Genomic DNA, 22,697 nt, shown 5'->3' with positions numbered 1-22,697 from the left:
AGCCTAATGAAATACAGCAGATTATAACTGAAAATCTAAATGTGATCTTGAGAAGCATAGAAGAGAAAGAGACTAAATATAAAGCAGAAAAGTGATAATGTGGGATAAGACAGGATATAAAGAATTCTATTCATGTGTAGCATAAACTACGAGGATAAGGCACTAAAATGAAGAATTTCTTTAAGTTACCTTGCTCATTTGGCAGTACTTTATTTTTTGATAGTCTACAAGGGTTTGGTTGAAGTACAGACGCTGGTTCAGACTCTCCATGCCCTGTCCTTGTTTTCTTTCTGTTTGGTACATGGTCACTGGCAACCTAACAACATATTGCAATTTTATTGTTTCCCAAGACTTAAATCTGGCATTTCAAGAGAAGAAAAACTGAGAAAAAACATACCTTCACATCATTAAAAAGTTGCTCTGTGTCTACAGTACTTGGCAATGGTGCTATTTTTAAGGGAGGGACTTCTTCTTTCATTTGGATCTGTTTTTTTGTATCTGCAAATGTTTTTGCCAGCACTGCCTCTTGTACATAGGGTTCCCCTTGCATATCTCTGCCAAACAAGCTCCTCTCATTGTTGGCATTCTGAACTGACGATGAACCCTCATGAATGGGCTTCCCTAGTTGCAAAAAAACGTCATACAGAGTCACCTGCTTCAGTTTATTCTTACAGGTCTCCTCACTTCCTTGTTTTTTCTCTTGACAACGAACTCCACAGAAGCGGTCAGACAGATCCAAGGGCTTATCACCTGTGTGTTCCCCATTAACATGCTGAATATCTGATCGAAAGGGTGCAGAGTTCTCTTTGTTGAAGGATGCATTTTCACAGCTAATTACATGCTCATCTTCAGCTATCTTTCTCTTAGCACCCCGTCCCTCTGGCTGCTTCTGGTGTATGAGAAGGAAATCGCTCTTGATCACCTCATTTTTAGCTGCACAGGTGTTTCCAACAGAAGTTACAACCTCATTACTATTGTTTTTCAAAACCATTTGCCTGTTGCTAGAGACCTGGCTGATAACTGAATTGATTTCAGTTCCAAGATTCAGTGGTGCGACAAAAGCAACATCTTCAGATTTTGACCTATTTTTATGAGATCTGGAACCGGAAGGATTGTTGAAGAGGTTGATTTTGACATTAGGCTTCAAGTCAGAATCTAAAATACAAGATGCATGACTTGTACTTGAATTGTTCCGCGTATTGCTAGAAGCTCCGAAAACAGGAGAAACTACTTGAGAATCCCAGTCAACACGTGGTGGAGTGTTTTGAGATGGACCTGAAAGACTGAATACATTGAGAGGTTAAATCATGCTTTGGTGTCTGGGAAAAGAAAGTGGAAAAAAACCTAAACATTTCTCATTAATGATCTGCAAGAAGCTGTCAGAATACTAACTAAAATGAACTAAAAACAGGAAAAAAAGAACAGAGAAACTTTTGGTCTGGGAAGGAATCTCTCCTACTGAAGGACTGCCTACCTTTAAGTGCTGTGAAATGGTAGAAAGTGGGAAGGGTTGAGAAAATAACCTATGTAGGCTCTTGAACAGATTCTATAACTATGACAACAGAATCTCAAAGCTTCTGCAAATGAAGGAAAAGCGTGCAAGTTTCGTTTTTGGTTTCTCATGTTTTTTTGGTTTTGTTTTTTTGGTTTGTGGAACTGCTCTGGTTTTCACTTGTGATCAATAAAACATAAAAAGTCATTTAGGAAAGGACTACATACATCAAAAGCTCACACATCACAACTCTGAAAGGGAAGTAGAAGTCCATAGCTTTGCATTTTATCAGTTCCTTTTCTTCTAGCGGTGACTTACATCAAAGAAAATAGTGCAATATAAAACTACTTTCATTTCTGTGTCTGTACCTTTAAAGGAAGACACTGTTTAAAACAACATTATTTTAACAAGTGGAAACACACCCTAAACTGTTGTCTTCATTTCTTGATTCAGAAGCTGAATGTTTTCTCGAGTCTTCAGAATGTATGCCCTCTGGAGCCTGGTTCATAGCAGCACTAGTGTGGGGAGAACTCAGTACACTCTGAGACTCCTTGCAAGTAATGAAGTAAAACAAAGAATGAAAATGTTAAAAGCTGTTAAAGTTTATAAGCATGCTAGATTTACATATAAATACTCCAAAGCCCCATTCAAATATGACCATTCACTCTGAAAAGTAACAAACTAAAAGAAAGATGAACTTTTCACCAGCAGCTTTTAAGGAAATCTTATGGAAACTTAAAAATTCCTTCAGATATATACATACAAACACAGGTACTATTTCTACTTAAAAGGAAAAAATTACTATCATCTTCATTGTACTTACAAAGCAAAAACATCGAATACATCAAGAACCTCATCACCAAGTAAGCTTTTTCAGTGTGTTATGACTTGATTACTGCACAAGCAGATCCTAAGATTTATGCTGCTACCTTAGTCAAACTTGAAATATGTGTTCATAACAAGAACCATGGCCTTCCTGCCTCCACTGTGTGCAGACAAGTCAGCTCATTTATCTCCCCTCTTGCTATTGAAATCCTTTATTACGTCAGAAAAAGTAAGCTAGAGTGAGCTTACTGGAACTTTAAATAAGTTCTGCAGAATTTTAATACCAAATTGAAAAACACTGCTTTCCAAAACAACTGGCAAAAAAGTTGATTATGTGAGAAATCTGTGAGTAACACTTACGGATTCATCCTGAACAGCAAGTCCAATTGTTTCTGCAACAACCGCAGCCAAGTTAAAAGATGGCTTTGGAACAGGATAACCTCCCATTCTTGGTTTATCTTTATGAATATAAAGAAATTCACTTACTAAATTACATACATATTATCTTAATCTACTTACATAAGGGATACAAACTCCAATCTAAAACAAAATAGTATCACAAACTGAAATCCAATTATTATGGAAATAGTTTGACCTGTATCAGATAGAATCACATATGGAAACAATGACTGGAGCAAAGGGAAAGAAGAATTTCTAATGAGAGTAAACTACTGTACTATCACAGAAACATATAATTCCTGTTGTATAAAATTCCCCAAAATTAAAATACAAATCTATGCAGAAGTTATATTTCAAACTCCCAATCCAGGGCATAAGCAATCTGAGAACAACACGTAGAACAGGAATAGTGAATATTTACAGAAAAACGATTGTGTTGTTTATTTCCTAGGTGACACTTCCATTATTCTTGTGTTTTCATTATGAAAGCCAAGAAGTGAGAGTTTCCCTTCTTTCAGGAGTGTAATGTGATTCCATTTATTTATTAAACTGAGACAAAGTGATAATACGATGGGAAAGTAAAAGAACCACAATCCATAACCCTGACCTGCATGAGTAATTCCAACACTGACTCTCGCAATCATTTATAGTTAAATACTTCAGAGGAAAAAAAAAAAATCAGGGACACAAAATTCTTATCAAAGAATTGTTTATGGAGAAAGATTTAAAGACTTATAATCAATTCACAAGTACAAAGGGATAATTAATAGACGCACTTATAAGTATTATATACTCACTTCAGAATATGCTTGGAGTCTTTTATCTCATGTTACAGTTGAAAATTCAGACATAACTCAATTAAACAAGTTGACCAAAACAAATCAACAGTAAGAGCTGCACTGAGGTTCTTTTCATTTCTTGACTCAAAGAACTACTGCTCTGCCAGCAGACCACATTATCCACTGGCGTCGAGGTAGGCAGTTCAGAAGCAGTTCTGTGATTAAACGTGATTTCCTTTTTCTGGATCCTTTGTTTAAAGGGAAGGATCACAAACTGAACCTCAGTTGTTTCTAACTCCTCAGCTGTAATAAGATTTTCCTTGTTTGAAACAGAATTAGAACTAAAACTATTAATAAACTTACTTGGTACAGGGGACAGTTGTGGATCACAGGTGTCTGCCACTAGTATCTCTTCTTCATGATGACTGCTCGCTTGTGTGGAATACAGAGGAATTTGAAACTCTAGGAAAAGTTGTATAAACATTATCATGTGATGAAACTACATAGCCTAGTGTCACAGTCGTGCAGATACAGAACCAACGTCCTAGTCCTAACAGCAGTTGAATATGAATTTTGGTGTGTTAGTAGATCCATTCACCTAAGCACATCTGATTATTTTTAATATTTCATGTTAATTCTCTGTCTCTTAAATGTACCCCCTGCTAGTCAGCCATAAAATAACACTGACACAAAACTATATCACTTTCTACACTGATTGCATAAGCAGTAGATATCCAATCGTATCTCATTTGTTAATACAGCATCAAAAGTATTAAAGAGTAAATTGTCAAAGAGAATTAATTTCTGCACCAGCTAAGTTAATGAAAAAGCAAAAAAAAACTGTGATATGAATAATGGCCGATCTTCTGAGTGCCATGGAGCCCTGGACACCAATTGCTTTTCTTAACCATTAACTAAGACAAACATTTACATAATTTCTTATATATATATATATATATATATATAAACTTTGCTTTTATATATAAAAATATAAAACTTTGCTTTAATCTAATAGCTCAAGTTTTTTATTCAGAAAATTGAGAGAAGTATGTTTAGAAAAGATTAGCTGTTCACAACACCAAAATCAGATGCTTAAAATAAAGGACAGGAATAACCAACTCACCCTATTCCCCCATATTTGTTCTGCTTTTATTCTGGGAAAGCTTTTAGTCAAGACTTGTATTTTAAAAACGTGTGATTGGATCTAAATATTTTTGAAATTATTATTATTTCAGAAGATAAATTAATGCATTAAAAGCACCTGGATTGGTTATCATATTTCCTGTGTATCATCAGAATACAAACCAAAAGTCCCTTACCTCAAAATCTGTTGTTATGGTCAAAATACATTACAGCTGTTTCTATGACATTACAGAAGCAAGTTTGGAAATCAAATCTGCAAAGTATCTCCAGACTTTGGCACACACACAAAAAAGCAAAGATTGTATTGGGGCTAGAAAAAAAAAAGATTGTATAGCTACTAGAATTAAGATATCTATGGGTTTTAGAAATACTACTTTAAGTGCAGAGTAATTGCAGAAAGTGGCTAAATATTTGTTTCACTCTCCACTAGGTGGTGATAGAGCTGTACACACAAGTCAAACTCTTTTGGTCAGTCTGGAGTTACAGCAGATTTATGGGTCAGGAAACTACTGCATTTAGTAGGAGGTTAAGACAAGCTTTGAGCTGTGATATAATAGTTGCTGCTAAAGCCATTTTACCACTCAACAAATTCATATATATAGACATTCATATATTATTGAATAAATAGGAAAAAAAACTACAAACCAAAAAACAGGCAGAAGACCAACTGAGACTTTTTTGTTGTTGTTTTTGTTCTCACTCTTTGCAATCAAACTTATGTCTTTCACTATTTAACCCTTTAAATTTTTGAAGCGTAGTTAAAAAAAAAAAACAACCAAACAATACCATCTCTTACCACGGCTGCTCTTTGTCAGTTCCAAATCTGGCTGCGTATGCTCTGTGTATCGGATATGCCTATTCTCTTTTTTCCTCCTCATACGATTAACCATAGAAAATGAAGAAGTAAGAACTGGAGAATCTGGAATGACACCTTCTTCTACATCCATTGCTTGCTGCTTTTGCTCCCTGGAGACCAAATTAGGGTGGTCAAATAAATCTTTGAGTTTACAAAACGCAAAGATTTAGTTTTAGCATCCAGGACAACCACATGGTTTAAGATAACAAGAATTTAGAAGATCACAGAATCACAGAATGGCCAGGGTTGGAAGGGACCTCAAGGATCATGAATCTCCAACCCCCCTGCCACATGCAGGGCCATCAACTTTCCCACCTAATGCTAGACCAGGCTGCCAGGGCCCCATCCAATCTGGCCTTGAACACTTCCAGGGATGGGGCATCCACAACCTCTCTGGGCAGCCTGTCCAGTACCTCAGCACTCTCTCTGTAAAGAACTTCCCCCTAATGTCCAACCTAAATCTCCCTTCCCTCAACTTAAAACCATTTCCCCTCATCCTGCAGTTATCTACCCTTTCAAAGAGTTGATTCCCCTCCTGTTTGTAGGCTCCCTTTAGGTATTGAAAGGCTGCAATGAGGTCACACCGCAGCCTTCTTTTCTGGCTGAACAAGCCCAGCTCCCTCAGCCTGTCCTCACAGGGGAGGTGCTCCAGTCCCCTGATCATTTTTGTGGCCCTCCTCTGGGCCCTCTCCAACAGTTCCCTGTCTTTCTTGTACTGGGGGCTCCACACTTGGACGCAGTACTCCAGATACAGACATCTCAATAATATAATTGTAAAATAAATACATATATACTACTACTACCAAGCTTTTAAACAACAAATTCACAATTGCCTCATTAAACCCAAGAACAGCATACAAACCCAGCTCTTCACAACAAAAGTGAGCATCCTACTACTGCACCACAGAAAATGTTTCCCTTGGGAGGGGAAGGAGGGAGGCAGAAAACACCAGCCAACAAAAACCACCAAACAAGAATTGTGTCATTTGTGACTCATCCTCTGAAGTATATTGAAGTATATTCTTTAAATAACATGTTCGAATGGATGGACTAATGTACTCTTCCTGGGTGGAATTCCATGCATACTCTTAAAGAGAGCACTTCCAATGTAGAATGAAGCTTTCAGACAATTTCAAACTGTAATGAACAGTATTATACCAAAAGCAACCCTTCTCCAGACCATTTCATGTTACTTCTCGTTCACCTCACAGAAGCTTTCACAGAGTAGCACATAAAGCAATGCAAATCACTCATAACAGCAATATAAGCAATGTGAATCATGAGTTAACTAACATTATTTTCTCTCACAGTCATCTCTAACAGTATATTTTAGAGTTAGTATACAGAAATTTGCTTAACTAATAACTAGAACTTTCTTTCCAAGAACTCTTATCTAGACATGGAAAGAAAGCAAAAAAAGTTAATTCCAATTCCTTTAACTTTAATTGAGTTTGTTTAGTACCCAATGAGGGCACTGCTCCCTGTAATACAGTGGTGATAGTAGAAAATGAAAGAAGCAGTGAAAGATAAACATAAGGAAATCTAACCCTGCCTTCTTGGTCATCTTTGGTAGCGCTCTTCCTTATGACTCTCCGGAGAAAACATGGGCAAAAAGTTAATTTCTTAACTATAAAGAGAAAAATGTAAGGTTTTGATCTAGGGGAGGAAGAGGAAATAGGGATATATTTCTGCTTGCATTAAAATGAACTGTGGTAGCTTACATAAAATAAGTTAATAATATGATGGAAAAACTATTGGAAGCTGTCTGGCTTGAGAGAAGGAGAATTTTTTCAAAGCTTTGCTTTTTACCATGACTAACTGTGAACATTTAACAACAAACATCAATTCATCCATTTTCTTCTCTGACACCTCGATGAATACTATCGTATGATTCTGTAATTCCTCTTTCCTAGCACATATACTGAGAAAATACTGCAACTGGAATGCTGTGCCATCTACTAGCAATATCTTAAATCAGAACATACAGAAAAACAATGTACTCATCTAGTCGCATCACAAATTTATGTTAGCTGATGGAGTACTCATTACATTTACTGGCACAGCCCTGTACAAACAATTGGCCTGCTATAAATATTCTCCCCATATCTTAGCTCTGTGCAAGTCAAAACATAGTTCCTAAATGCCATCACAAAAAAAAAAAAAAAGCTACTGCCAGAGACATCAAACATTCTTGAAAATGAATTATATAGTAGCAGACAAACAGAAATGTGTTACTAGCAGTCTTGAAAATGAATACTTCTAGTGTGATGAATTAAGTTATTTTGAAGAGATGAAATGAACAAGGTGCAAAGATGGGAGACAAACTGAAAAATACAAAAGGAATAGAACCACAGGCCTTTTGATATTAACTCCGAGTTGTTTGAGTCCTATAACAAAGTTACTTTGAGATGAAGATAAGAAAAAAATTACGTGCAGAAAAAGCCTTACACATCAAGCCTACACAACCCATCTCCCATTCCATCTGCCAACACAACTTCCTCACAGACAGCAAAAACTGAGCTAAATTTTGGATGATGTCAGACAGTGGCTATACAAGAAAGGAATTACTATCTCTGCCTTGCATAGGGTACCATATTGCTTATTAACTACATCATATGGTACATTCTTAGTATCATATCAGAGTGCAGACTAACAGTTAATTTACAGCTCTTTTTTTAATCAGCAGCTTTCTTCTTAAAACTGTAAGGTTATCAAAAGTTTATTTCAAAACTTTACTGAAATATTCTGTAACTCTGACTATTAGAAGAAAGACATTTCTGTAATCTTATCCTAGGAGGAAACTATACAGAATCTATACAGGAATAAATGTATGAGAGGCAAGACTTCACAATGCACAGTGCATGGAATTATGCAACCATGAAGTCAAACTGAATTTCTATGATATTTATCCACCTTTTCCATTCGAAAGCTCTGGAGTACAGTGTGTGTGTGTGTGTGTGTGTGTGTGTGTGTGTGTGTGTGTGTGTGTGTGTGTGTGTGTGTGTGTGTGTGTGTGTGTAAGTTCTGTAATACAAAGATGTTAGTTTTACATTGTTCATGTAAAATGGCATTAGACTACCTTTTCACAGTCTATTGAAAGGAATAACCTCAAGTTTAAAAGACTTACAAGTCAGCATTTATATTCCCAGACACTACTATCAAGATTCAATAAAAATTAGAGACTCTCAAAACTTACTCCAATTCCTTCTGCAGTTGCTGGAACTGTTCAGATATCTTTTTATTTTCATCCTGCAAGCTGTTTTTCTCGTTCACTGCAATTAACAGAGAACAACAAAATCAATTCACAGCCGGTATCGTTGTGTTATATATCATTTTGCCAGGTCTTCTAAGGAAACTGAATCAATTCTTAAATCTTAATACCACACATCCTCTACACCTTACCAAAATGAATTTTCAAGTTAGCCATTAGAAGTGTTATGAAGTGATTGTTAGAAAAGGCAAATCACCACATTACAGAACCACAGAATGGCCCAGGTTGGAAGAGACCTCAAAGATCATGAATCTCCAACCCCCCTGCCACATGCAGGGCCACCAACCTCTATATCTAATACTAGACCAGGCTCCCAGGACCTCATCCAATGTGGCCTTGAACACCTCCAGGGACAGGGCATCCACAGCCTCACTGGGCAGCCTGTTCCAGCACCTCACCACTCTCATACTGAAGAACTTAAAGAACACATTAGTTCCACAAAATTAGTTACTCTTGTCTGTGTGCACACAAGTGAGCCTGTGTTGTAAAGATGAATGAATTGCTCTCTCAGATCCATGGACAAAAATGCCACAGGACACAAGCTTGACTCAGGCAACTTTTGAACTTGCTACTTTCTGATCACTAGTTAGTCTGAAGTCAAGGCTGCCTTTGGAAACCACATTATCTGTCATTTTATGCTTTGACTCCAGGAACAAACAAAAGCAGTCAGGTTAGCTCCACTACCTCATATTGCAAGATTTTCCACATCAATACAATTGCAGCATTAGCACTTCAATCTACATGCAGGTGGTTCAAATGACAAGTAATTGCCATGTGTTCATATTTTCAGACTGCTGAATCTCCTGACAGAATTTCTTGAACTTACAAAAACCACCATACATACATTCCACGAAGTTATAGGAATTCACGTAGTACTAGTTTATAAAACACACTGCTTTTGTTTGAAGACTTATGGATAAAACTTACTAAGCTCAGTGATGAGTTTAAGATTCTGCTGTCGGATGTTCTCAAACTCCAGCTGTTTCTTTCTCATATGTTCTTCAGTTACAGCACAACGATCACATAATCCCGCTCTTAACCTTCAGTAAAATTAAGAAAATAAAACTGTATAAAAATAATACCATACATAAAGTAGCTATCCACACTTATCCAACTGTTTGAACAGCAAAACTACCAAACTGGTAAAATAAAAAAGGACAAATATGCAGCTCCACTTGAAACAAATATCAAATAAATATGAAAACCTTTAACGTGACACCAAATACTTAGAGATGGACCAAAAAGGTTGTGTGAGGCATTGCCTCCATGTTCTCTATTGGTCTGGATTAGTTGTCTAAAGCTCATCTACAATCAGTATTAAACACAATTTTTAATACTCTTTATCTGACACATTCATTTATGCAGTGAAATGTGTACCAGAAATAAAATACTTGTTATCATCTGTAAGCTGAGCACACAACAACAATCTAAGCGAAAGACAGATTATTTTGACTGCTAAATAAGATACCAGTTGGCTAAGAGTTGTGCTTTGCTGCTGTTAGCAGATGAAAAAACAGTTAAATTTCCAATTCTGCAGTTTAATATTGGAAATAAAAGCTTGATTTATAAGTATTTTAATATTGTGGAAAAATGGAAAAAGTAAAATACTGGAGATGCCTCTTCATACTAGCTTTTATCATCTTCCTGAATTAAACTATTTTAAATATGATTTATTTTTTTGTTTGTTTTCCAGTATATATTTCATTTTCAAGGGATTAGAGAACTCTGCTTTCCACACAAATCTCTCTCTCTACTTTGGTGCTGTGAAAGTTTAATACCTGCCTGGGTACAAGTTTATGCCTAATGCATTTTAGAGAGAATCAGAGTTAAAAGCAAGTTTTGAGTATTGCAGCTCTAAGATTTGATGTAAGATGGGAATGTGAGAAAATAATTTCATATGAAATATCTGTTCACAGAAAACTACTAAGAGTCTTTTAGCAACAAATTTAAACGCACACTTTCCAGAACAGTTATCAGTTTTGTTGTTGTTGTTGTTGATGATGTTTTTTTTTTTTTTTTTTTTTAAGAGGATGAAAAAAGCACTGTAATCTCACATCTATTGGTTTTGGTTTGCTATGACAACAAACTGTTGCTGCGACAACAAACCGTTGCTGCAGCAATAGAAGCGGAAAAGTGAAAGGCAAAACAGATCAAAAGGTGATCAGAGTGGCTGAATCAGAGCGGCAAGAGACAGAACAACTGATGAAATTTACACAGAACAGACCTGCAAAACTGAAAGATTTCTTAATGAATCACTCCATTTGTTTCAAAATAAATTACAGAGCTTACCCTAGGGTTTTGTATTTGTATTATTCTATGACTGACAGAAAATTTAACTCAAAAAATGTAGATTAAAAAGAATGTGGCTGTCTGCATCCCAGGCTAACTCGTTAAACTTCAATTTGCCTTTACTGAGCTAAGCATGTAGGAAATAACAATTTGATTCACTCAGAAGAATTTGAATTCTATGCTTCTTTAAAACACATTATCTGGCCTATATTAGAAAAGGGCTGGCTTACAAACAAGCAACGCTGCAAAATATACAGAGCTACTCTGAAACAAACCCCCAAACTATAACAAAAAAATACACTAGTTCACCTGTCTTCTAGAACCTTGATTGTATCATGAAGTGCCTTTTGCTGCTCTCTGAGCTGTTGGTTCTTGGTGTAAAACTCTTCAAGCCTTTCCGCATCCCTAAAATCAAAAGAAAATAGAAAAGTTACTTCTAACTTTAAGTTACAGCTTTTACCTTTTAAATAGAGAATTATCTCTGGTATATTTCTTTCATATTATTGGGTAAGGCAATGGATGCCCAGTAAAAAAAAAAAAAACTAAGCTGAAGATAAACAAAGCGTTTCCAATGAATGGTAATTTAGTTTAGCCTGAGTTTGAAAAAGAGTCAGCTAGTTTCTAATCCTATCACTGCAGTTGAACTTCTGTTGTTATACCTGTTATTTGCACAAGACAAAATTCAATTAACAACAGTCAAGACACAAAATCTAATAGCATTCAAGTAATGATGTCAGGGAACGTTTGAGCACTTCCTACATCACTGTCTTGCTGAGAAGCTGACTGGGGGCTTTCACAACCAGGTCATAGAAATACAGAAATTAACCATCATAGGTCCTAAAGTGAATGGGACAGCAGAAGCCTCTGAAGCACACAATCCAGACATATTTTATTAAATCTGAAACTTTTAAAGGAGCTCTTCTATTTTTGCACTACCATGCAGACTGTATTTTTCAACTGCTTATATAACATAAAATGGTTAAATGATAACAGTATGATGGACTCCTGGGCTTGTACTTTGATATAGAGAAGGCAAAGGTCTGTTACTTCAGTTCATTAACCAAGTACAGCTGGGCCATGGAAAATGAAACGTCTGCAGAAAGCAATTTATTTTTCTGATGCCTGTGACAAAAAATACCTGATAATTTTCAGTTTGTGAAACTTACAGAAATCTGTAAAAATACTTAGTAATAACTAGTACTCAACCTCTTCCACTGAAATCCTACAAGATATCACAGTAAGATATTAAAATGACAGGAGGAACAAGGCTTTTTGTTTTCCATTCCAGCCCAGTCGATAAACTTAACAGACATTTTTGGCTATGAGGTACTATTCACAATGAATGGCCCCTCACCCAGCATTTACGAGTCACCAGACCCAGCGCTGAGGTGGGGTGCAATATAAGGCACTCATTGTCAGCTGATTACAAAGTCTGAAACTTTAAACCACATGTATTCAGACGCATCAAGGAGAACAAGATCTCCTACACCAGAGTATTGTATCTACAATGTGGTAATCGGATTTCAGCAAACAATAACTAAAGCGTTCGATGCATGTTCAGTCACACTGCTGATAACAGTCAGCATCTTGAAAAGTAATTGATTAATTTCAGATTTTCAGGATGCAGAAGCAACTGATGATATACCAGATCAAGTTAACAATAACAGCAAAAGAGCATTTCACCCTTTCAGATTAGAAATGAAACAGTGACTTCAATTTGTGAACTGTACATAATAACAAGTGATTAAACTCTTTTCCCCCTAGGAAAGTACACATAGCTTGTAAGTATAAAACATAACAGCAAATATGTGCTAACTGAAAGGAATCTAATAACTGCAATAGATTTATTGTGATACTGCACAAAAGTTGACCAACCTTGATCCTGAGGAGTGGGTGCATGTGTGGGGGAACTGGGAGTTAGCAAAGTGAGTATTCTTGGAAACGTAAGCCCTGCTGTAGGTTTGGATATTGCTGTGCAAATGCAGGAGATGCCTCACGGTACTGGAATAGGATGAATGCTGTTCTAGGAGTGATTTGTTAACTCTTCCTCTTGTGATCCTGTCCTGCACTGCTCCTTCAGTTGCCACTGCTATCTCCTAGCCCCTTCTGCAGCATTTATAAGCCCATTAGTCAAACATCACAGATTTTTGTTTAGCTATCTACTGGAAGTGATCTACGGAAGGGAACAACACAGGCATAACACAACCAAAGCCAATTTCTTTCAAAAGCTAAATGAGAGGAAGAAAGGACAGTTTTCCTGGAAGTAAGGCACAGATGTAATTGCTGAAGAACGGTAATAATGGCAGACAGTGAACTGAATTAATAGTCTAATAGTAAAATAAACAAGCATGGAAAAGGTAGCATGATTTCACAGTGCAATTCCACCATGTTATGGGGTGGAGGTGCAGATGGTAAAATCTACTACAGGGACTTCACTACTACAAAAAAGAAGCATTTGTTTCCCTCCTGACCAGAGACCAAAGCACACCAGGAGTTAATAAAATAAAAAAAACTATCAGAAATTCTAGATAATTGCTTGAACCACTATAGTACCAAAAAAAAAAAAAAAAAAAAAAGAAGACAATGCCGTAATTTTTCTTCAAAAAACATAGCGAGGAAAAATATAAATATATATTAATAATGTATTAAATACAAATACCTAATTTAAAAAAACTCTAAAAAAAAAGTTGCCTTGCCACTTTTCTTTTACAGAAAGAAACTTTTCTTTTTCATCCTACCTACAATATTGAACCTTACAGGAATAACAGATCATTATTTGTACTTAGAACCTCCTTTAATAAGTTAGATCATCAGTATGACTACTTACAAGCATCTTTCCTTTTTGAGCTTGGATATTTTCAGTTGTAAGCCTGAGAAGTGGAAAGAAAAAAAATACACATTATACAACACTCTCAGAGGATGAAGTCTTGTTTTGCCAATGACATATGTACAAGAGAGAAAACAGTGACTAATGTGGAGAGAAAATAGATATTTTTTGGCTATGTTCTGCAATATCCTGGAAACAAATAAGTCTCTTACAATTTACAGGAAATTGAGACTTCTTAAGCACTCAGATTTGCACATAACAGCACCCTTTTGGAAAAAGAAGGGAAAAAAACCTAAAACAACAAACATATGTACGAATACCAAAATCACATATGTATGAATACCAATTACTGTCAGTGTATTTTCAATGCCTATGCATACGTGACACAAAATACATTCTGTGCATATATTAATGCATGATACCACACTTGAAACTAGCATGCAATCAACGAATCAAAGAATGTGCTACATTAGATATACATAAGGGAAGCTTACTAAAATTATGTTTCAGAGCTTTAAAGTACCAAAGGACAGTGCACTCTAATAGAGGTACTGCCCAGCTTAAGCTAGATGCAGTGACATTTGTGATACTATCCATATGCAAAATGGTAATTCCCATTTTGAATAAACAGCTGCTAGCAATCAGACCCTAGCTTTTTAACATTTTCTTAATTACATATGCCATAGCAAATTCAATAAGACATCAGAAGGCTATGAACAATTTGAGTATGAACATCAGGTTTCTTCTGAACTTTCTTGCAAACGCATTCATCTTTTGGGAAGGTGTAATGGCACCAGAACACTTCTAGAACCTCTGGCAACTTTAAATTTAAATTAAGTAACATATCCAATGTGTTCTTACTGTAGGAAAAGCAGGTTAAGGCTGCTAGTAGACTTCTTTTTTTCCCTTTCACCTACCACACTTGATTGGGATCAGCTCAAAGCAGAAAACTACTTGCTTGAGAATGCTCACTTTTCAGGACACTTAAAACATAATGGCCAGGTCAGCCAAAAGCTTGATGAACCCATATCACTGCTATATGACGCTAGTGAGACATGGAGACAAGAAACACACTTACTGCTTAAAACAAACAAACAAAAAAAAGTATTAAGAAATATGACAAGATTTCTTTTATCTCTAGGTGTCCAACACCTGCGAGATGTTAGGTTCTGTCATGCATATCAGCACAGAAAGAGGGTTTATTTTTTTTTTAACCTCTTCATTAAGTCAATTAGGCATCTGCAATTAGAACCCCTATAAAGGGTGCTTTAATGCTGCTCCACACCCATCGGAAGGAATGAAGCTGCACAACAATGCATCTCCTGTATGAACAGGTAGTTCGTTCAGCAAGTATTCAGGATTGTAACACTGGCAATCTGAGCCACAAATTGAAGAGGCAGCACTCAAAAGGCTCAGTACTGTGCTGCAGGTAACACAATCTCACCTCTCACCTGAATGCAAGAGGAACTGAAGTAGCTCCTTCGAGGTTGTGTTCTTTCTTAATTCAAATGATTTGCAATGAGAAGGCAGGAAACCAGCTTGTTACATTACTCTGAGAACACTGAATTACTACATTAGTTGTAATCTCTTAATTTTGCTTTTCCAGAGTGTTAGAGACTTTAACCAAGATAATTAAGACAGCTTTCCTTTATCTGTTAAGCAACACAAACTTCCACATTTCCTTATTTAACCATCTACTAAACATATAGTAGATGTAGTAGTAAAAGCATATAGTAGATAATAGTAAAAAAAACCATGCTATCTACATTCTAAATTCAGTTTTCTCTTACACAATGCTCCTATGAAAGACAAGCTACAGACTATAGTAAGTTCATGTTACCTAAAGCTCATTAGTGCTTTAGCAAATGACACTCTTTCTACTAAGACAGTGGAGACTTTCTTTAAACTGTCATTAAGAAGATTAAATACGCAACACTGTCTTTAAAAAAACTGCAAGTTGATTACATTCTGTACCTGTAAGGTTTCAATTAATGCACATGACAAATACTGCTCTGGAGAATTTTCAAATGCAATAATTCTATCTTCTTAAAATTGACAGTGCTTAGGAAGCCTGCAGAATCTGACTTCTAGAAATGGTTGGACAAGCTTCTGTCAGCATGGACAAAGATAAAGTCCTTCCTTAAGGGTATAGAAATTGACTGGATGACCTCCTGTGTTCCCTTCTAGCTCTGTTTTCTATTATTATTAACTTTTGAAGAGTCTTTAGCCATTTCCTTACCGATGGCAATCAATTAGATTGCTTTCCTCATAGTTCTCCCAGCTTCAAGGACTACAGTTTTTCCCCCTATTCCTCCATTATCAGTTTCAGATAAAGAAAAACTGAAAAGAATTAAGCTACATCTTGTACACGTAACTCCTCGCATTTGTATGAGAAAAGATAAAACTTTATACTACAATGAACAATGTCTAAATTCATTCACAGGAACCATGCTGATAAGACATGAGCAGAAAGCATCCATATGATTATTTTGAGCTAGATTTAAGTGTTAGACATCTGCAAAACTTAATCACCTTAGGCACTAGAATGGGCTGCCCAGGGAGGTGGTGGAGTCACCGACCCTGGAGGTGTTCAAGGAACGTTTGGACGTTGTGTTGAGGGACATGGTTTAGTGAGAGCTATTGGTGATAGGTGGATGGTTGGACTGGGTAATCCTGTGGGTCTTTTCCAACCTTGGTGATTCTATGATTCTATGATAACACAGCATTACCACACTGCTTTCTAATTTGCATGAGCTATACAAGTGTTTCACAAGTTCTATTGGTAGGAATAAAAGCAAACACAGCTTTAATAACCATTATTCCAAGTTGCTGAGCATGCTCGAAGTCCATGAAAGTCAATCAACTCTGACCATGTCCGATATCTTCAGGAATTGGGTTGTAGGAGTCCCGTTGTTGGTCACGATGATTTAGAGAGAAAATGCTAAATATTTTGTCTGGAGAGCCAAATTTTGGATTTTTTTTTTTAAATAAAAATCCACTTTCTAAGGAAAAAGTTGCAAGATGAGGTCTGTTTAGCTAGCATGGTAGAAGAGAGAAACATACACTCTTTACAATACAGCAACAAAAAAACTCAGCACAACCCATTTAAGAATGTATGAGTTTGAAGTATTCCATTTATATATTGCTAAATATTCTCTATATAATATACTGATCCCTTCAGGCTCTTACGTAACAAAACTCTGCATTCCACAGATTTGTAATAATTAAGAGCTACACCACAATAGTATCCTGTGCTCTGTGCACACAACACACTTCTTCTCCAATGACTAACTTTCACTTAATCCAACACCCACCATCTTTAAAATAAAATTTTGCTGACATTCAGATTGGAAAATCATGAGTCAATTTTAATTCTTATTTATAGACTTCAGAAACAAGTAAAGTCCAGGCAAGCCTGTGTTTGATGTTTCTAAAATATCTTCCAGTAACATTTTCTATAAGAGGATCCCCACCTTTTGAAAAAATTAACTCTCCTTAAGGCATGTCTTTGATGTTATCATGGAAGACCTAATTTTACCTAACACGGTGTGGGACACACTGACAAAGGGCTAGGCATGAAAAAGTCTGCCTAGTGGCAAAATTATCTGGCCCCACCCAACATACATTTTAAAGAGCATCTTTATATGCATAAAGAAAACCAAAATGCTAAATCACGTGCTGCACATCCCAAGAAACTAGAGAAGGGGTCACTTAACATCACCCTCCACATTAGAGCTTTTCGGTTTTCAAGTTTTTGTTGTTCAGACATGCCATAGATTGCCAGATCCCATTCTGTCAGTAATTCTGCTTTTATCTGTAGCTTACATCACACCCACTCCAAAAAGATTTTTTTTTTTTTTTTTTAAGTAAAATCTCAAGAACACAGTAATTTTTTTCTGTGATTCAGGATACAGTATAAAATTATATTTAATACGGCTATTTTTTAATGGAACAAAAAGCTACTAACTGGCATCTCTCTCCTTTAGGTTGCCAAGTTGTTAGATTTCATTTTCTCTGTAATTACTAACACAAAGTGTGAAGGACCAGCCTTACATATCATTGAGTTCTGAGGTATGAAACATCTCAACATTATAGAGCAATCCTCACAGTTTTTAAAACTCACAAGAGATGATTTAACTGGACCAAAACAGTCACACCTACATCAGGTTTGAGGCATGGGAAAATGACCAAGGCTACTGGAATGGTCCGACTATAAAGATCCACTTGTACAACTGAAGCTCAAAATTCACAAAAAACTCAACTGCTATTATTCCAGCCTCATGGAAACACTATTTTATGCATAGCAATGTCTTTGTTGAATATGCAAATACTGTTCCAATTCCATTCAGAAAAATGGATTGTGTGACTTCAGATAACCAGATTCAACTTCCAACAAAGTATTTTTTGCACAAGGTCTTATGAATACTACTTGCAAAACAGTATTACAATTATAAATATACAGTGCAATAATTCATCTTTGAGCGTTGCTAATTCTCCACACCACTGAAGAATGGAAAGGCACTAACAGTCAAACCATAGTAAAATTAGTATCACACAGGTCACAAAATACATATTATTTATAAAAATGTTGCCTGTTCTTATATTGAGAAATTGCGGGACACTGAAAATTTAAGAAATACTTTTCACTTCACTAATTGCAATCTGCAGTGGGATTTGGCACAGGTCAGGTGAAATTATGCAGATATTTGTTCAGTGATCATTTTGATGTATTTGATGTGATTAAAAAAATAAAAACAAGAACTTGATTTGGTAACTTTAAATCATAACATTCAAGCTAAGCCACTATTTGAGTATTTCCTAGGCAAAAAGAGATCCCACATAAGACTGCATCTCATCTGATCTACCAAATCATTTATAGCTGTGGGCAGTTTAAATGCAATTCTTTTAAATCAGGCTTAGGTAGCAATCATTTGTAATCACCCAGTCCATCATCTTGCATAACACAAGATGTTAAGAATGCATTTAGTTCCACACACATAGAACAGTACTCTGGTTCAACCCCCCCCCCCCCCCGCCCCCCCCCCGAGATACCAGATAAAATCCGCTTTCACAGCAAGCTGTTTTACCTTGCACTTCTTTATCATGACATTCTTTCAGTTTGGACCACAGTTCCTTGAAGAAATCTCCAGCAGGTTCTGCAGAACTGGGGCTCCCACAAGTTCCCCCAGATGCATTCATCTTGTTTTTTCTGCTCTCAACTTCTTTGATTTGTTTGCAGAACTGGCACACTCTCACACTTTAAGTTTTAAACAGCATAGTTGTGAAGCTGTTTCTGAAGACAGGTGTATGCCTGTAATGACAGATCGACAACACTTATGTTTGCATTTATCAGAGCATAACATGCAGCCATGGATGAAAGACAAAGCTCACACATTCTTGTCAAGCTGCACTTATTCAGTGACAGTCACGCTCTAAGTATGGAAGATGCAAATACTGTGCTGCAACTGATTATAAAGTTGTCCCTTCTACCTCCCATCCCTTAAACAGTTATCAAATTAAAAACAGATTAAGATGTTTGTTTGTTTTTATTCCTCCTCTGCATAAAACTACAGCTGTTTTCTAAAAGTAATCCACGCTTTCAGAGTTTCGCTGTTTAGTAAAACTGTTTGTCAGACGTTTTATCAGACACACATTTGTGTACATGCATTCTTTACATACATAGGATTCAAATGACACTCTTCTCCAAAAAGAAGCCTTGATCTCCTTGAAATCTTCCTGATTCTACTACGAAAATATTCCTATGCTGTGATGCAAAGGGACTAGATCAGTCTCAGAATTCACGAATCCCCCAAACACCTATAGTTCAGGATAACCATCAGACTGCTTTGTCTTAAAAAATAGACTGCCTGTACAGATAGAACAGCTTGTAATTCTTCTAACTTTTTTCTTAGCAGAGATGATTCCCTCAGGTGATCTACAGAGGAAGCATGGTACACAGATCTAACCAATGCACTGGGTGTCCAATACAGACACATTCATGTAATCACAGCTTCAGTTCCCCATGAATGTGTCTTCTGGCTTAACTGATCACTGTGATAACCTGGTGGTCAGTGACCTAGCCTAGGAGCTGGAGGCTTGGATGCTGTTTCCTTTCTCGAAGCTCTGTGTATAGGGTTAAGTAACTCACTTTCATTTCAGTTTGCACATCTTTAACATGGAATAATGTAATAAATGGAACATAGCAATTCTCAAACCGTATGTTTTCTACAGTGTACTGACACAGAGATGCAGTAACAGAACATTCACACATCTCTTAAAAAACGCAGCAGCCCATTTCGGTGCCTGATTTCAAACCGGCTCACGTTTTGATACTGAGAATAGAACATAAGATTACCTTTCCAAGTCAGCAATGCCTACAGCTCTTCAGCTCAAGTTGGACGGCACTCTGCTCGCATCGCCGTGGCTGAAACGCTTCGCTTTGCATGCTGCCATCGTACAGCGCTTCCCTACGGAACCGATGGCCTAGTGATATTGGGAACGGCTCGTACGCTCTTATTTCCCTACCTCCAACCGCACATACTTCAATAAACACCCCTTTCCGGACCGCGCTCCCCTCCTCTTGCCGCCCCTCACAGGTACCGGGCTGACGGGAACGCGCACCTCTCCCGGAGCTCTTCCGCACCCCCTGACCCAGCAGTACGGCACCAGCGCTGCGCCCTCACCCCACAAGCGGAGCTCCCCGCGCCTGCCGGCCATGACAAACGCCTGACAACCGGCCAGCGTCCCGCCGCGAGCGCGGTCACTTAGAAAGGCCGAGCCCCGGCGACGGGGGGGCTCCCCGCTGCCGGCCGCGCTACAGCGCGGCGCCCGGTACCAGAGGGCGGTGAGGCGGCGGGCGCGCGCCGTTACCTGGTTGGCTCCCGGCGGCTCCGCAGGAAACGGCGGGAAAAGCGAAAGCTCGGAGCGAGCACCTTTCCCTGCCTTTGGGGAGGGGCCAGGGCCAGATCTCGCGATGGTTCCGCGCCGCTCTCGCGAGAGCGGAGCTGTGAGGGGCCGGGGGCGCTGTCGGGAGGTGCGAGGGGGTGGGTTGTTGGTGAGGGGCGCGGTTTGGCGTAGCGGCAGGGAGCGTTATAGGGAGCCGAGGGAGTGTCGGGATTTGTCTTCTGCTGGCTGTTGGGATCTGCGCACCAAGCGTATTTGCAGTGCTTTTTATCCCGTTCTTGATCTCAGCGGATTGCTGTGTTTGCTGCCTTGGCATGTGGCAGAGCAGTCCAAGGCATGCTTTAATGCATGTGTGGCTACGAAGACCTGTAGGCTCATGTAATTGTCATGGCTTTAGGCAGCAGAGGCTGGCTGATCTATGTGATACGTTGTGCGTCACTTGAGATTTTTACCAATTTTATTTATTTATCTAGTTCACTCAAACTGCGGGTGAACGTTCTGTGTTTCTTTGGAACCAACTCTGCCCTCTGCCTTGAAGTAATCCCCTCAATCTTTGATTCATAATTCTTAGTAATGAAATAGAAAACAAAACACTGATTTTCTGTACTATTAGTCTGCCTTTATCATCACCAACATCACCATTTTGGTGTATATAGAAACGCTTATGTACACATAAGCGTAAGATTAGTGACATCCTTGACCAGTGTAAACTGGTGATCTGTTTGCAAGGGCCAGCGCTGCAAGCACGTGCTTCCAGTCTATTAATTCATAGAATCATAGAGTATCCCATGTTGGAAGGGAGCCACAAGGATCATGGAGTCCAACTCCTGACACCACCCAAAAATCAGACCCTATATCTAAGAGCGTTATCCAGTTATTTCTTGAATTCCAACAGATTGAGGCTATGACTGCTGCCCTGGGGAGCCTGTTCCATGCCCACTGCCCTTTTGTGCAAAACCTTTTCCTAATATCCAACCTGACATCTAACCTAGTTACAGTATTAGTTGTTCAGGTGTTCAATAGATGTAAATAGCAGTTTCACCTTACTCTTGTTACATTACTCAGACCTCTCAAATCTCCAGAAAGTATAATAAATACAGATCTACAGCATAAGTAAAATGGAATCTGAGATACCATTTTAACGTTTCTGAGATATCTTGAAATACTGTCAGACAGGAGTCCTAGGTGACCAGTGATAACATAGACTCAAATCTGTTTTCATCTCTTGAGAATATTTTCAGTTTCCCACCAACGATATACCTTGAATTTTGAAATATTTCAAAAATCTTATTATTAACTCTTCCACTAATTCCTCAGCATTGTTTAACGACTTATTTTCCATGTAACTTAAAAGAAATTTAGTGTTCAGTAGCTCAGCAGCACATTATAAATTTGGTATATTATAATTTCAGTGCTTGTAATAATTTCACTTGAAGATAGACTGAATTAAGAATCCCAGGGAGACAGAAGCAACTATGTAAGGGTTTTCAAAAATGCAGTTACATGGATGGTGAGAATATTCACATTTACTTAAGGTAAAGAGTTATTTTGTCCTAACAGGCATGACAAAACCTGTCTTCATTCCTTTCTGTTCAGCTCAGCAAGTACTTCTGTGCTCCAGTAGTTAATCAGTTACCAGATTCCACAGCTTTTGTTTTCACACTGTTTAATTTTTCTTATTTGACACCATACTTGTGAATGGACTCACTTGCTGATACAGGTACAACCTTCAGGTCTGCCTACTCTTTATGCCTAGGTCTGCTTTTGTTACTGTTGCCACCACCGTTACCCGGTATGTTCTAAACAGGAAAACTTCTGATAAGCATGCAGAAAGGAAGCGGTAAGAATGACAAGTACATTTCCTATTTTACCAGGAGCCAATTTTTGAACGTGTAAATCTAGTTTTAATTAAC

The 22,697-nt window shown here is 37.7% G+C and overlaps 1 protein-coding gene across 5 annotated transcripts in view; it reads right to left on the bottom strand.

Moving 5' to 3' along the window:
• RBBP8 (RB binding protein 8, endonuclease) overlaps nt 1-21,392 on the bottom strand; it is a 34,164-nt gene extending 12,772 nt beyond the window's left edge. Inside the window, exons 1-13 of one of the 5 annotated variants that reach the window (XM_090137456.1) lie at nt 20,752-21,392; nt 20,237-20,364; nt 18,969-19,192; nt 13,882-13,924; nt 11,364-11,459; nt 9,693-9,805; nt 8,691-8,766; nt 5,435-5,604; nt 3,859-3,957; nt 2,678-2,775; nt 1,915-2,042; nt 398-1,283; nt 190-316 (exon numbers count right to left, since the gene is read on the bottom strand). In XM_090137456.1, coding sequence (XP_089993582.1) covers nt 190-316; nt 398-1,283; nt 1,915-2,042; nt 2,678-2,775; nt 3,859-3,957; nt 5,435-5,604; nt 8,691-8,766; nt 9,693-9,805; nt 11,364-11,459; nt 13,882-13,924; nt 18,969-19,080 — 1,948 coding nt within the window. In that variant the 5' untranslated portion in view covers nt 19,081-19,192; nt 20,237-20,364; nt 20,752-21,392. Of the gene's footprint in view, nt 1-189; nt 317-397; nt 1,284-1,914; nt 2,043-2,677; nt 2,776-3,858; nt 3,958-5,434; nt 5,605-8,690; nt 8,767-9,692; nt 9,806-11,363; nt 11,460-13,881; nt 13,925-18,968; nt 19,193-20,236; nt 20,365-20,422; nt 20,687-20,751 lie in introns of those variants that run through there. The other 4 variants (XM_031612791.2, XM_090137459.1, XM_090137458.1 and 1 more) reach the window with 4 other exon arrangements.
• Nucleotides 21,393-22,697: the final 1,305 nt, after the last annotated feature.

The sequence above is a fragment of the Phasianus colchicus genome, chromosome 3 (genome assembly GCF_987193195.1).
Source record: "Phasianus colchicus chromosome 3, bPhaCol1.hap1.1, whole genome shotgun sequence".
In the NCBI taxonomy this organism is placed as follows: domain Eukaryota; kingdom Metazoa; phylum Chordata; class Aves; order Galliformes; family Phasianidae; genus Phasianus; species Phasianus colchicus.
Note: the sequence above shows the minus strand (reverse complement) of the source record. Positions and strands in the feature narration are given on the sequence as shown.